The sequence below is a fragment of the Megalobrama amblycephala genome, linkage group LG10, assembly GCF_018812025.1.
Source record: "Megalobrama amblycephala isolate DHTTF-2021 linkage group LG10, ASM1881202v1, whole genome shotgun sequence".
NCBI classification, from domain to species: domain Eukaryota; kingdom Metazoa; phylum Chordata; class Actinopteri; order Cypriniformes; family Xenocyprididae; genus Megalobrama; species Megalobrama amblycephala.
The window spans coordinates 19504916-19521779 of NC_063053.1; the positions used below are offsets into that span (position 1 = coordinate 19504916).

General features: G+C 41.5%; 1 protein-coding gene across 5 annotated transcripts in view; it reads right to left on the reverse strand.

The window, feature by feature from the left end:
- Window positions 1-5972: 5972 nt before the first annotated feature.
- Window positions 5973-16864, reverse strand: part of wdfy4 (WDFY family member 4) — a 55550-nt gene continuing 44658 nt past the window's right edge. For all 5 annotated transcript variants that reach the window (XM_048205239.1, XM_048205236.1, XM_048205238.1 and 2 more), the window contains 7 exons: window positions 16055-16212; window positions 15739-15897; window positions 15443-15622; window positions 8176-8358; window positions 7610-7706; window positions 6816-6936; window positions 5973-6661 (listed from right to left, as the gene is read on the reverse strand). In XM_048205239.1, the coding sequence (XP_048061196.1) occupies window positions 6595-6661; window positions 6816-6936; window positions 7610-7706; window positions 8176-8358; window positions 15443-15622; window positions 15739-15897; window positions 16055-16212 (965 nt within the window). In that variant the 3' untranslated portion in view covers window positions 5973-6594. The remainder of the gene's footprint in view (window positions 6662-6815; window positions 6937-7609; window positions 7707-8175; window positions 8359-15442; window positions 15623-15738; window positions 15898-16054; window positions 16213-16864) is intronic.

The window sequence follows — 16864 nt, forward strand, 5'->3', positions numbered from 1 at the left end:
ACCGTGTATGAGCGCTCGCGGCTCTCGTCCAGCACATTCTTTCTCTTCCGACCCTGAAGCTCTCGGTTTTAGTGTTAATGTCCCTGACAGCAACTTAGTGTGGCCCAGATCCGGCCCACATGTGGATTGCACACGGACCAGATTTCGGTGTTGGTAAAAAATAAAACTAACACCACTTAAAGGTCCCGTTTTACGTGGTTTTTTGAAGCTTTGATTGTGTTTATAGTGTGCAATATAACATGTGTTCATGTTTCGCGTGTAAAAAAACACAGTATTTTTCACATAATTTACTTATCTGTATACCGCTGTTTCCACTGTCATAAAAACGGGCTGATGACTTCCTTGTTCTATGAAGTTCCTCCTTCAGAAATACATAACGAGTTCTGATTGTGCCAGCGGTTCCTGTGTTGTGATTCGACAGCAGTTTAGCGCATCTTGCCCGGAAAGGTCACGCCTCTTACCATAACGTGGAGATGCACGCGCTCAGTGTTATTGTAAACATGTCTTTAATTTTACCCTATCAATTTGAGCCGGAATCAGACCCGGTGATTGGACTGCGGGATGAAAATACCAGCGTTTCGACGACATGGCCACAAACACACTCTACAAACGCAACTCTTGTGTATTCCTGTGGGAGGAGGTTAAGGTGCGTTCACGCGGCCTCGTAATTCCCGTAGTTACGAGATTCTAGCTTGTAAAAAGCGTTCACGTCCTCGTAGAGCTCGTAATTACAGCTTGTAAGCTGGGAGTTTTCTGAAAGCTCCCACATGTACCACGTGGCCGCTGTACCACCTGACCGCTGTAGATTCATTTAGGCGTTGATAGTGGTGCCATGGAAACGCGTAATTCCCAGTAAAAGGACGTGAACAGCTCCGAATATAACGTCACGTGTTGTCATTTCAAGATACCGGTAAATACGAGGTGACGTGAACGCAGCTTTAGTCAAATAACTGTTTTAGTGACGTCATTAAAGAAGGAAGTAGAGGGATGTAGTCCAAACTGGCCGTTCGATGTAGGCGACTTCTGTTAAATAAAATATCTCGCTTGGCATTGAACTTTGAGCTTTAAAATTGTACAGATTTTATTTATACTCTAACAACAACATTACACACTAACTAAAGTTTGAAACATGGGATCACGAAGAACGGGACCTTTAATTTCGGGTTAAAATGCATTGTTGTAACGTGCCTTACTGAGATTTTAACGAGTATAATATTACCCAAATTGTATTATGCATTATATTACTGCGTTACAGCAAAACGTAATATATTACTGTAATATAATTACTTTTGTAATGCGTTTCAACACTGCTTATAATTTATTGTTTTATAACAGCTAAATCTCTATGTACATAATTAGGTTTGGAGAGGTTGAGAGCAAGTGCACAGCAATTATGAAACCACTGATAAAATGCACATCCTGTCCTCTCCTATCATCCATTCTTGAGTTTAGTCTGTCTCTCCATTTCTCCCACACACAGCTAAGAACCAGTGACTGTGATGAACCCTTTAATGGTTACATTTATTAAAATCATACTAATTGTAATCATGCTTAATAATTAGCTTTACAGTGCATTATAATTGGGTTAGGCTACAAGATGGTTCTGCCTAGGTGCTATAATTTATTTGATTTAATTATTCAGAAGAGCCCAAATGGTTTGACATTTAATATCATAAAATCACCGACGTATTAAAATTGAGATGGCTATTGTCTTTTCAGAAGGTCATTTGCTTCTCTTCGTGAGATATACGGTGATTATTTTCCAGTCTATTAAGCGCCTCTACTTAGCACAATTAGCCGCATGCACAAAGGTTAAAGAGAGCGACTCTCCCCCTTTCCTTGTGGTCACAGCGCATATTAATGAGCAGATGCAGCGAGAGGATGGCAGAGGGCCCCTGAAAGTAGAGGGAGTGACAGAGCGAGAGAGATACAGTTTCTCCTGCGCCCTCAGCTCTGGATCACTCAGAAACATTAGCGGCAAGCGTAAACACAGCTATACTCTTCATCAAAGCCTGTCTGTTTCGTCTCATCTAAACTTACGATGACCTTCTGCTGCCCCGTTTTGTTTTTGCTCTGCAGGAGTGCCCGTGCTCCAGCAGTGGAGCGTTTTCTGACCGGGTCTTCTCAGAGAGAGGCCTCTGTGCTGTTTTGTATGGATATGTGCAGATGTTGCAAGCACAAAACCCAGAACAAAGCGAGAATGTCAACTGTTCTCAAGGGAAAGAAATCCACAAACACACAGAGATGCTTAAGTATTAAGCCATCAAAAGCTGGGCAAATTCATCTGCTCTCAATTCTGTTGTGTTTTGAACAACACCCTTGACTAAATATAAAAAGGCAGCAGAAAAAAACTCTTTTTCCAGCTCTGAGCTGCAACTTCAGCAAAAAACAAAAGTCTGTGATTATTTACTCACGCTCATGTCGTTCCAAACCCATATGCTGTTATTTTCGCGGAGAAACTCTAAAGGACAGAATCTGAAGGATTTAACATCGCTCTTTTCCTCACAGTTCATAGTGGGAAGATCTGTAATATTATTTTACATGACGGCTAGTCGTGTAAAAAAACAGTACACAACCGTTGAACGCACTGTACTCTTTCCCTCACATCCTCGTTTTCATTCCTGTCAAAGATTAAATATGGCGGCGCTAAATTAAATAGTACATGATTCTGATTGGTCAATCGCGCCACCTAAAAGTCTGACGTTTCCTAATATTCACTGTTGTCCATAGCAAAGCTTTATCAAAACGATAACTATTTTCATGTCTCTTAGTAAATGGCTGATATATTACTTACATAAAAAATTAAAGGGTTCGTTCACCCAAAAATGAAAATTCTGTCATTTATTACTCACCCTCATGCCGTTTCACACCCGTAAGACGTTTGTTCATCTTCGGAACACAAATTAAGATATTTTAGTTGAAATCCATGAGGCCTGCATAGGGAGCAAGGACATTTCCTCTCTCAAGATCCATAAAGGTACTAAAAACAATTTCAAAACACTGCTTCATGAAGCATTGGAGCATAAATGAATCAGTGTATTGAATCATGATTCAGATCGCCTGTCAAACTGCCAACGGCTGAAATCACGTGACTTTGGCGCTCCGAACTGCGGATTCGATACACTGATTCATTGTGCTCAGATGCTTCCTGAAGCAGTGTTTTGAAAACGACCATCACTAAACAAGCTGTTATTTTGTTTTTTTTGGCGCACCAAAAATATTCTTTATAATATTATTATTGAGCCACTGTACTCACATGAACCGATTTAAATATGTTTTTAGTACCTTTATGGATCTTGAGAGAGGAAATGTCATTGCTCCCTATGAAGGCCTCACTGAGCCATCGGATTTCAACTAAAATATCTTAATTTGTGTTCCGAAGATGAATGAAGGTCTTACGTGTGTGGACCGGCATGAGGGTGAGTAATAAATGACAGACTTTTCATTTTTGGGTGAACTAACCCTTTAAGTACAATGTTCATATTATGTTCATATTGTATCGCAAAACACTTTTGCCGCTGTTGAGTTGGGATATGGTTAAGGTTTGGTGGTATGGGTAGGTTTAAGGGTGGGTTAAGGTGTAGGTGAAAGGTTAACAGTGTAAATATGGATGTACAGTAATTACAGAAATTATTTACAGCTGTAATTACATGCAGGTATTTTTCAAAAATACAAGTATATGTAAAACATGTATGTACACTATAAGTGCATTGTATCAAATGATTAATTTAAATATTAGTACATAGCAGTTAAAGCCACCTAATATAAAGTGGGATACACACACACACACACACACACACACACACACACACACACACAGGCTTGTTTTTGTGAACTGTGGGGACATTCCATAGGCGTAATGGTTTTTATACTGTACAAACCGTATTTTCTATCGCCCTAAACCTAACCATCACAGGAAACTGTGCACAAAAAAAACCTCATTCTGTATGATTTATAAGCCTTTTGAAAAATGGGGACATCACATCACATCCTCACAAGTCACATTCTCCTTGTAATACCTATGTCATACCCATGTCATTATACAAATTTGTGTCCTGATATGTCACAAAAACGCACACACACACACACACACACACACACACATACATATCATCTTACTTACTGCAGTGAATACAGTGGACATTAATATTTCTTTATTTTCCACATTTTGAGAGCATGTAGCCTAGCTACATTACACCAATCTCCTTATACACACCAGAGCACAGTGGAGATATAAGCTTATGGAACGGTTGATCTCAGATTCCCATCCCTGTTTTCTTTATGGCCCGACCCCCATCGCTGGATTATTCATGCTGCTTAATGACGGCTATTAGGAGAAGACAGTCTCCAAAGGTTGGAGGGGAGCAACAATTAGCCCTCTTCCCCAGAGAGGGAAGTGGAGCGTGGCCTGGTGGGAGCTCCCAGTAATCACAGCTCTTTCCCTGCTGTCGAAAACCAGACTCAGACACATTCATGTGCCAAAGAACCCCTTAATACACAGCAAAGTTACACATCTGGACAGCTGAACAGAGGAAGACCAGAAGCTTTTTTTTTTACTGGTCTGTTCAACAGTTAGTCCTGGAAGCCTCAAATGTAGTCTAATATATGTAATATAAAAAATACATGTATAGCATATAATTAATTAATACAAATAAGTATATTAAACAATTATACTTAAAGCATTTCCAGGGTCCACATTGCAATTTTGTTGTAAAAGCATGTGTTGTTTTGCATGCAGTGACCCATATTCTTAAACTTAATGGACATCTGTGTTGATTCTATGAATTTAACTACCACAGTAGCCCTGACAACTACTAAAAACATTACATCAACTGCTGGATGCTGCCAGGGGACCACATGTACAAATGGACAATTCACAGAAAGCTTATATTCGCTAGCATTTCTGTAGAATAAACATACTCGCTCATGATTCATTAAGGATGTCAGAAAATACAGGCTATTATTAATCGGGCTGCATGCAAACAGAAGCGTCATTCAAGGTCACGACTAAATGATGCTATTCAAATCATAAGAATCATTAATATTCCTGCCATCTTTAGCAGATGATTTTACACATTTACACTTCACATGTTGATGACATCTGAGAAATTAATCAGATTAAATATGCATTAGTGGGTTAAATGGATATATTCTGCATTGTAAACCTGATGATAAAATGAACAATTGTTGCATTTGCCACAACAAGGCATAGTTTGGTAATGCTGGAATGAGGTTTGGTATGTTGAGTGTGTCATTGAGGGTGAGTAAAAACAGGAATGTACAGTACAAACATGTTTTCCAAACAACAACAAAGATTTTTCTTTTCAGTCCTTTACCACACTACAAAAACAAAATGTTCCAAAATGAAATTCTCTAAAAATCTTTAAACTGCGTAAGTTGTGGTCAGTGCATTAAAAAAAAAAAAAAAAACTCAACACTTTTGTTCAGCAAAAACATAAAATTTATCAAAAGTGACAGTAAAAAGTTCTACATTGTTACAAAAAAAATATTCAAATTATTTAAACATTTTATCAAATCAAAAAATTAAAAAAATATATCAATTTACAGAAAAATATTAGGCAGCACAACGGTTTCCAACATTGATAAGAAATATCTATCTATCTATCTATCTATCTATCTATCTATCTATCTATCTATCTATCTATCTATCTATCTATCTATCTATCTATCTATCTATCTATCTATCTATCTATCTATCTGTCATTGTTAGCTTATTAAACAGAATGCATTAATGTTAACAAATCTAAGTGTTAGCAGTAATAAAAAAGCATATCTATATTGTTTCCTATAAGCCATAATTTTGTGGTATTTATTTCGGAATTCTCCAACAAATCCGCACCCTCTATGACGGGAATCTGAGGCACATTGCCAATGGAAACTCTGACTCTAATTGGCTGAAGAGGGTTGATTCAGCCTTTTAACAGTAGCCAGACTGAGATAGCAGGACCACATAATGAGTAAAATTTTTTATTTTGATTTAATTACAGTTTGTTAAATTTAACTAATAAAATCATCTTGATTTACATTGGATATTGTATTAAAAAGTTCTCATGGTTCCAACATAAAAAACAGCTAGTAAGCAGAACCCTGCTGCTTTATAAAGCACGCATATCCATTCAGTATGTTCACCAGTGTAATTTAAAAACAAAAATCTGAAATGGCACACAAGCGAATGACTTTGAAACTCCAGCATACCAGTGTTTATAAAATAAACATTACTTTGGCTTTCTGAGAGTCCAGCGAGAGAAAGAGAGCTACTATACAATAAAACCGATCCACCAAATGGGCCCAATTTATTTTTTTAAAATGGCATCATCTTTCATTTCTTAAATAAGCAGTGTTGTGTTTCCGGCCCTGGCCAGCGAGCCTCACCCAGTCCAAGAAAGAATGCGTCACCCCTGTAATTCACCAGACCCAGAGTGGGTCTCCTGAAGTCAGCAGTCCTGCTGGAAGTGGTGAGAGCAAAGTGCATACGTAGGCAGCTCTTAAGCTGGACTCTCCACTGGCATGGGGCTGCATTCAGCTGCAGTTACTGCCGACTTTGAACGCTGACTGACGGATGATTGATTGATCCTAGCTCTCGCAGGACCAGCCGTACACCCTGCCCCAGGCATCACCTACCAGCAGTGTGCCATGCGTTCTGAAATCACATTAAAATGATATCTTCATCATTATAAGAAAAAACACTACTGAGTTTAATCCTGCATTGAATCATTTTAAAAAGGAGAGGATCCATTTGAAACCAGCTTTCAGACCATATTTTGGTCTGAGAGAGGCCGGCCTTTCGTCAATACCTGGATATGCCCAGAGCCGTAATCGCAGGGTTATTTTTGCAGCGGCGACGAGAGACGGCCTGATTGCGGTTTAACTCTCGACAGAGCACCAGGTGTCTTTCCCACTTCCACGAGCTGCTGTCTAAGAAAAGCAAAAGCAAGAGTGAGATATGAGACAGAGATTATTTATGGTCAGCACGTTGCTAAATTGAGAGAAATACATCTAATATAAAGCCTTCACTGTTACAACGAGTTCCCCCAATTTAATTTAAACGTGTTGATACTTACACGCGCTGACGCTGTGCTGTAACCAATGTGTACCAAATTGGATTTGGTTATTATTGCTTTCTAAATTGCATGCCTACATCAGCAAAATTGCTCATCAGTGTTTACAGGCTGTATGTTTAATAACTTTGCCCCATAATTCCTCGCAGCTAGCCCTAATGCGTCGCACAAAACAGTAGATCATTATGAACTTTTCTTGCGGATCGCTCAAAACCGAACCTCCGGCTGAGTGTCTGTGCTATCACACTTAAGAACAGACGTAATCCGATTTATACAGCATTTTTGAAGGATGTCTAGTATTTGGTCTGGCTATTTAATTTCAAACATTACTTGTATATTAGAAAATAACGATTCTCGTGACGTCACAAAGTACATTGTTTTCCAATATTCTGAGCGAGTTCCTCTTATTTCATGCTGGCCATTAAGGAAGCTTGTGGGTTATACCGGTCCTATGACCGGAGGCGAGAGCAAAAGCACATATTCACGCTCTAGTTCAATTCTGCACTTAAGGTGAAGTGTATTAGTGTTACCTGCTTCCTCAGGAGCTGATGACAAAACATGCCCTTGAGACACAGAGCACTCCTCATGTCCAGGTAATTGTACTCTAGTATATTCAGTCTTCCATATCTGCAACAGAACCATACGGTTAATGAAAAAAAGAGGGGAAAAAAATCGAATGCAATTGAAGCTATATTCATAAATCAAATCTGCCGGCCATTGATGTCGCAGGTCCAAGGCTCCAATTGATGCCTAATTTAAGAAGCATTTTGATTTAATAACTGCTCTTACCTCATCTAAAGTGAGCACATGTAACTATTAATGCTTCAGTGGGACTTCTCAGCCAAGCCTGTGAGCCCCATTTCAATATCCCAGTTACCATATTTTAATATTTTTCAGCTATATTACCTGACTATTAAGCAGGAAACGCTACAGGAAAGATTTATTGCTTAAACACAAAGGTGTAGTCTTCGGAGAAGACTTCTCATTTAAACGCTCTCATTATAAAGTTCACTATGCGAACGCTACGCCCCATCATCTTTCAGTCAGAGCCTTAGGAAGAGCATTGAAAAGGCCCGTTCTGAGGATCAGCCCATACCCGGACGATGCCATCGGCGCTGCCGGTTATGATCACGTTGCGAGAGTCCCACTCGTACTTCTGTGTGAAACAGCAGCACAGAATGTTTCCTTCAGACCGAAAGGACGTGTTTACGGATGCCAGCAGCTGGCCTTTCATGGTCCACAGGTACAACTGGGTCTCTGCGCACGATGCAATCTCACCCTGAGAAAGACAGAAAGGCGATTAATAATAAACATCCATCCATCTATACTACCGTTCAAAAGTTTAGGGGTTTTTAAAAGAAATTAATACTTTAATTCAGCAAGGATGCATTAAACTGATCAAAAGTGACAGTAAGGACTTTCACATCATTACAAAACAAATAATTATAATAAATACTGTTCTTTTGAACTTTCTATTAAATCAAAGTATCATGAAAAAATGTATCATGTTTTCCACAAAAATAATAAGCAGCAAAAATAATAAGCAACTGTTTTCAGTAATGTTAATAGTAATAATAAACATTTCTTGAGCACCAAATCAGCATATTAAAATGATTTCTATAAGGATCATGTGACACTGAAGACTGGAGTAATGGTGCTGAAAATTCAGCTTTGTCATCACAGGAATAAATTACATTTTAAAATGTATTTAAAAATAGAAAACAGCTTTAATTTTCACAATATTAGTTTTTACCATAGTTTTGATCAAATAAACTTTTAAACTGTAAAATAAGATTTTTTTTTTTTTTTTTTTTTTACTTTCAAACATGAAAACTTTCAAAGCTTGTCTTGATAAATGTTTTTCTAGTTAAAAATTAGTTACATTAATTTATTTAAAGCTGCAGTCCGTAAGTTTTGCCTCTTTGTCGCCATCTCTGTTTAAAACCTGCAGTTGCAGTTGTTTGCGGAATTATCATCTTTACGTGGGTTGTGCTTCAGCACGGTTCCTCAGCGCGGATGAATCTAATGTTTGCTGTCAGTCACCACATCGGTGTGGATACTAGGGGTGTGACGAGATCTCGTGGCACGAGATCTCGCGAGACTAAACTGTGACGAGATTTCTCGTCGAGGCGAAAAGTAGTCTCGTGATGTTGCCATGACAGAGTGTTAGGATGATTAGGAAAGAATATGCCACCGCTACGTTTACATTATGCCTCCACTGTCGTTTTGCTTTGTATTTAAATAAAAAAAAAACATTTAATTCAGTTGGATAACGGTCGCCGCCGCTCCATATTTACAGAGTACGCGCGACCGTTTAAAAGTGAAAGTAAACGCGCGCGCGCATTCAAACGTGATTTCAATACCCCGCATTTTGAAAGCGGCTCACTGATGAATACAGATATCTCTCAATATGAAAGCTATTTTAGGCTGGGCAGTGTAGTTGTAACCATCTCTCAGCTCTGTATCAAAGAAAAATTTGGTCTTATTTGATCTTTGAATATTGAGAGAGTGCGATTATGGTTGCACTAAAGTGTTACCATAAAAATGAATAACAGTTTTCTCTTCTTATTATTTACTAGTACAAACAATAAGGTTTCATTTGTTAACATTAGTTAATGCACTGTGAACTATCATGAACTAACAATGAATGACTATTTTTATCAACTAACAAAGATTAATAAATACTGTAGCAAATATATTGCTCATTGTTAGTTGATGTGGTTAATACATTAATGTTAATAAATGAGACCTTATTGTAAAGTGTTACCATTTTTATTTATACTGTTTTTATTTCTGTGATCAGATTGTGGAGAGGAGTTCAGTTAGGAGGTCAAAAGCTGTAGAAGCTCATAATTCATGTACAGTAAGATCTGAAGAGACTGAAATCATACAGGAGGGAAGTCAGTCAGTTGAGTTAGTGGCAAAACCTTTTACATTACTTGAGTATTGTTGTCTTTTACTGCATATGATAATTCAGTCTCAGAAAGTAGAACTGAAATGACATTCATTACAAAATGATTAGTTAAAACATTTCAAATACACCTGCAGAATATTTTTTCTAGTCATGTATTTCGCCATCTTGTCTCGTCTCGTGAACTCAATCTCGAGTCTCGTCTCGTCTCGTGAGATACTGGTCTCGTCACACCCCTAGTGGATACTGTACTTCGGAATCTATGTCATCTGAACAAGTAAGTAACATGTCTGCCACTTCTGTTCTGACCAACTGAGAAAAAAAGCATAAATCGCGCTGCCAATGGTGATTAAATCTAACGATCGCTCAGATCATGTCAAACCGTGCTAATTATTATTATTGTTATACTTCGTTCTCAAATTGTTAATATTAACAACATCAGCATTGAGTGACTGTGTACTTAGTGTGTATTAGCATTACCTGTACATTTCAATTTCTGTAGCCACTCCGCAGTCCGAAATCTTTCGCTTTTGACTACAGGTTAATCTCCAGTTGTCACTGATGATGCAATGACGCAAAGTCAAATGGCTGCATGCTCAAATTTCCCGTGGAAACCCACCAGTAACGATTTTATTATAAAACATTATTACAAGCTTATGGTTGGAAATCGTGCTAAGGTAAGGAGATAGTTTTGAACACTGGCTGGTTATGTACTTGGTCAAAAATTGATTTTGGATCATTTTTAACCAAATAAAGTTACGGACTGCAGCTTTAAATTCTGCCTATTTACATCAAATTGCAATTCTGCAACCTATGTGCTACTAGGAATTTAACTGAAATTTAAAAGGCATTTTTAATTCATTTCAGGCATACAACTCTGATATTTACAGTGGCCCAAAAACATATTTGGACATTTAAGCAAACCTTAAAATGTATGAAGAAATAATAGCATATGGTTAAATGACCTTAAATACTTTCAATTTGCTGTAATATTTGAATTATTAGAGCTTTGGAATCATACTGTCACGGCTGGTGATCCGCTGTCTCATTCTGGTGTGTGTGTGTGTGTGTTTCGTCACGTTAATTGTCTCATGTGGGCGTCGCCGCTGATTGTCAATGATCAGTGGCAGCTGTATGTCATCAACCAGCCTATTTATTGCCCTGTCTTTCGTCTCATGTTTGTCAGATCATTGTTGGAATTTCCCCTGTGCTGTTTCCTGTGTTCCTCGTGTTCTTCAGTTGGAGTCGAGTTCATCGTGGTGTTTGTTCCTGTCTCTTGTCTCTCGTTTGGAATTATCACCTGGTGTTCTTCCTTCACTTCGGGCACTCTCCACGGTCTGCACCCACCTGATCCTGACGGCCCATCGAAGTCCCTGCGTCTCCGCTCTCCTGTTGGCTGCTACGTGTTTGGACTTATTTTGTGTGTGAAGTTCAATAAAGAGAAGTTGATTTGCACTTGCATCCGCCTTTATTTCCGTGACAGAACGATCTGACCAACATGGATGCAGCAAGTTCAGCGTCACTAACGGAGTTCATCAATCACAGTATCGCTCGTATGGATCAGCAGCAGGAAAGTATTACATCTACAGGACGCGCTGTGCAAGCACTTGTGACGCAGGTGTCCGAGCTCTCCCAACAACTACAACTACTACATAATCCCACTGCGCCGCCCACGCTGCCCGTTCCCCCCACACCACTGGAACGGGGAGACCAACTGGAGCCACGATTACCTGTCCCTCAGAGTTATGCTGGTGAGCCTAATTTCTGCAGAGCTTTTCTTACAAGATGTTCCATGCATTTCTCCCTACAGCCCCGCACTTTTAAGAGGGAGGAGTCCAAGGTGGCGTTCGTGCTCACCCACAGCATTGTGGGGAACGGCGATGTGGGAGAACCAGGATCCATGCTGCACCTCGTTCCAGGCACCGTGCGGTGGCAGGCAAGGACGCAAGGATGCCAGACGTCTTACAGAACTTAAGCAAGGTGATCGTACAGTGGCTGAATACTCGATTGAGTTTTGCACGTTGGCGACTGAGTGCAGATGGAATGAGGAGGCGCAGTGGGACGTCTTCCTGCATGGGCTGGCCGACCGTGTCCAGAAGGAAATCTACATCTTGGATCTCCCCCAGAGTCTTAACGGACTTATTAACCTCGCTTTGCAAGTGGATGCTCGTCTCAACCGTTTGGAACGATATACTCATCCTAACCAAGGAGCCAGAGGCACGGAGGGTCGATCGACCAGCGGGGGAGACACAGTCGGTCCCGTCGCTGATTCTGAACCCATGCAGGTAGGGAGAGCTCGGCTTTCCCGGGAGGAGAGAGAGAGGCGGAGATCCCGAGGATTATGCCTTTACTGTGGAGGAGCGGGCCATTTTCTACATTCGTGTCCAGTAAAAGATCAAGCCCGATAGTAATAAAGAGGCTACTATCGGGTGGGATCTCCGCCGAGAAGTCCTCACCATCCACTCTCCTTCAGGTAAGACTGAGATGGGCCACCCACACGCACACCAGTCAAGACTTACTGGACTCCGGAGCTGAAGGTAATTTTATGGACATACACTTTGCATGGAAATTTCACCTTCCCATCACTCCACTCACCAGTCAGATTTCAGTCAAAGCTCTCAATGGACAGGAACTTCCTAACATCTCCCTTACCACCAGTCCCATAACCCTTATTACATCAGGCAACCACACTGAAACCATCCCATTCCTTCTCATGGACTCCCCTCTAGCACCCATAGTTCTCGGACACCCCTGGCTCAGTCAACACAACCCCAAGGTAGATTGGCGGCAGCACTCAAATCTCTGAATGGAGCACTCAGTGTCACGAGTCTTGTCTTGTGTCTGTTTGTCCGTCTGTTTGTGTTTCAGGAGAAGGCAGCGGATTTATAAAACGTGCCTGCGGAGTACCTGGATCTGAAGGAAGGAAGTCCCGCGCTGCTTCTCTCCCTCTGCATCGTCCCTATGACTGTGCTATAGATTTACTGCCCAGTAAGTCTCCGCCTAATGGCAAGCTGTACTATCTTTCTGTTCCCGAGAGGGAGGCCATGGAGAAATATATTTCTGATTCTCTAGCAGCGAAGTTCATCCGTCCTTCCTCTTCTCCAGCGGGGGCGGGGTTCTTTTTGGTAGGAAAGAAGGATGGCTCATTGCGACCTTGTATTGATTACCAAGGACTGAACAACATCACGGTAAAGAATACCTATCCTCTGCCGTTGATGTCTTCAGCCTTCGAGAGGTTGCAAGGGGCATCCATTTTCACAAAATTGGATTCATGGAACGCTTATCATTTGGTTCGCATCAGGAAGGGGGATGAATGGAAGACTGCCTTTAACACCCCCAGGGGGCACTTTGAATACTTGGTCATGCCCTTCGGGCTGTCCAACTCCCCGGCGGTCTTCCAGGCACTCGTCAATGACGTGTTGAGAGATATGGTTGATCAGTTCATATATGTCTACCTGGATGACATATAGATTTTTTCCTCTTCTCTCCAGGAACACGTTCAACACGTCAGGCGAGTGCTTCAGAGACTGCTAGAGAATGGGCTTTTTGTCAAGGCAGAGAAATGCGATTTTCATGCACAGTCTGTTTCTTTCCTAGGATACATTGTCTCGTCTGAGGGAGTATGTATGGACCCTGACAAGGTTAAGGCTGTGGTAGATTGGCCAAGTCCAGATTCCCGTAAGGCCCTACAGAGGTTTCTGGGGTTTGCCTATTTTTACCGGCAGTTTATTCGCAATTTCAGCCAACTAGCCGCACCTCTGACCGCCTTGACCTCCCCCAGAACGACGTTCAGGTGGTCCAATGCAGCTGAGGACCGCAAACTTAAGGACCGCTTCGTTTCGGCCCCCATTCTCATAGCCCCTGATCCTTCACGTCAGTTCGTGGTGGAGGTCGATGCGTCAGAGGTGGGGGTAGGCGCAGTGTTGTCTCGGCGTTCATCCGCAGACGATAAGATGCATCCTTTTTTTTGCTAGCACGTTTTTTTTCCCCATCGCTTATCATCCGCCGAACGTAATTATGACATTGGTAACAGAGTTGTTGTCTGGAATCCGAAGTCGTGGCCCCCTCCGCTCACGCCTTCGTCCAGAGGTGCCACCGCACTTGGAGTAGAGCCCGTGAGACTCTTCTTCAGGTGGGGGAGCGCACCAAGGCTAAGACTGATCGCCACCGGTAGAAGCCTCCCATATACGTCGTGGGTCAAAAAGTGTGGCTTTCTACTAAGAACATTCTGCTCCACTCCGTGTCTAATAAGTTAGCTCCTAAATTTATCGGCCCGTTCCGTCACCAAGATCATTAGTCCGGTGGCAGTCCAACTCAAACTTCCTCCGACGTACAGGAGAATTCATCCCGCCTTTCATGTATCTAAAATTAAACCCGTCTTTCATTCACACATTAATCCGACGACCCCGTTTCCCTCACCGCCGCGACTCATAGACGGGGAACCTACATATTCGGTAAATCGTATTCTGGACACGAGACGGAGGGGACACGGATTCCAGTTCTTGGAGGACTGGGAAGGTTACGGTCCGGAGGAGAGAAGTTGGGTACCTTCTAGGGACATCCTGGATCACTCCCTTTTCAATGATTACAATCGACAGGTAGGTTCTTCTGGGAACGCCAGGAGGCGTTCCTAGGAGGGAGGGTACTGTCATGGTTGGTGAGCCGCTGTCTCATTCTGGTGTGTGTGTGTGTGTGTGTGTGTGTGTGTGTGTTTCATCACGTTAATTGTTTCATGTGGGCGTCGCCGCTGATTGTCAATGATCAGCGGCAGCTGTATGTCATCAACCAGCCTGTTTATTGCCCTGTCTTTCGTCTCATGTTTGTCAGATCGTTGTTGGAGTTTCCCCTGTGCTGTTTCCTGTGTTCCTCGTGTTCTTCAGTTGGAGTCAAGTTCATTGTGGCGTTTGTTCCTGTCTCTTGTCTCTCGTTTGGAATTATCACCTGGTGTTCTTCCTTCACTTCGGGCACTCTCCACGTTCTGCACCCACCTGATTCTAACGGCCCATCGAAGTCCCTGCGTCTCCGCTCTCCTGTTGGCTGCTACGTGTTTGGACTTATTTTGTGTGTGAAGCTCAATAAAGAGAAGTTGATTTGCACTTGCATCCGCCTTTATTTCCGTGACACATAGAAGATTAGTAGATCAGTACTCGTCTCTTGTGTTTTTAGTAGCAGTTACATATTTCACCCTGTGTACCAGAGGGTTTAAGTGTTAAAGCAGGTCTGAAGGGAAGGATGTGCCCACCCTTCCTTCACAAATCTGCATGAAGGGAGTTGCAGAAACCACTCTGCGGGTGCAAATGAGCCGGTATAAATGTGTCATCCAGACGCAACACGAGCCGAATGGCCCTAACCAAATTAAATGTGCGGGAGTGAGATGGATGGAGAGAGATTTGGGAGCTGAAAAATGCAGGCTGACCTCAGAGCGTGTATGTTTTTGCTGGAGGGTACTCACGGTCAGGTCATTAATAGCCAGGGCAGACACAGCAGAGGAATGTTCTGGTAACTGTGTGATGTAGCTGAGGTCCTCCAGGTCCCACAGGATGCAGGTCTGGTCAAGAGAGCCGCTAATAATCACGCTATGTGCTTCTGATGCTACCAGACATGTCACTGTGTCTGTGTGACCGTACAAGGTCTAGGATGGAAAACAACAGAACATTTATTTAAAAAATAAATCTTACCACAACACTGCTTTGTGACATCTAAGCATGAACATGGGTCTTAATGAATGGTAACAAGTGTGAATCTGACCTGTTTGAGTCTCATGTGTTTGAGTTTGTCCTTGCTAATGGAGACGTCCCACACACACACTACAGTGCTGGTCCCGGCCGTGATGATGGTGCTGTTGTTGGGACAGGCAGCACACACAGCCTCTCCCCAGTCCGACAGGCTCTCACACACTCCAAAGCTCTGCAGCACAGGCAATAAAGCTATCAAACTTTAACAGCCAAACAGAAGTAACCTTGTTAAATCATAAACAATAATTCAGTTACACAATAGGAAAACATTACAAGCAGAGCCGTCACTTTAATTTATTTATGGATCTAGAGAAACTATAAAAGCAAACCTTTTCGGCTGTGTAGCTCCCAAAAGAGCAGGTCTGGTCATAAGATCCCCAGCAGAAGTATGTGTTCCAGTGTGGAGGGAAGAGAAGTTTGTTTTTTTCCACGACCAATACATCCTTCTCTCTACACACTATTTGACCAACAGGCCCCAGCGAGAGCTCTATGAAGAGAAACAACAGAAAATCAGCTTTATCAACACACTGCAACAATTTTTGGCTAGTTGAGATGAAACGGCAATGTCCTGCAGTGTGACATGCTCTCTCTCTCTCTATCTCTCTGGTTTTTGGGACTCATTGTATATATTTTATATTTAAACAAAAATCTTATTACCATGTTATTTGTCAGCCACCTTTTTACACTGTTATTTTATCGACCTATCTAGAATTTTTATGAATCAGGCATTTGGGACATTTTAATTGAATTAGAACAACTGTCTCAGGTTCAAGGATAAAAGTAAAAAAAAAAAAAAAAAAAAATCCTGTGTGGTCAAGAGGAAGGAGTATTCTACTTTCAAATGACCTACATATGCGAGGACACAGTCAATCTCCTTGCTCGCTGACAGCAGAACAGTAACAGAAACCATAATGAAGCCTGAGATGATTGCAAATTTCTCTCAAGATGCCCTTTGAATCTTTCCTTGTTGGATTTACTGATCAGAATGATATAGTAACGCCTGATGTGAGAACAAGATATTGAGTGAGAGACAATAGAGCGAGAGAGATGGAAACACAGTGAAAGAGAATCATCTAATTTTCTAAGAGAGATCCTTTTGGGATATTCAGATTATTAAATAAGCCTCAGTGGCTGTATCA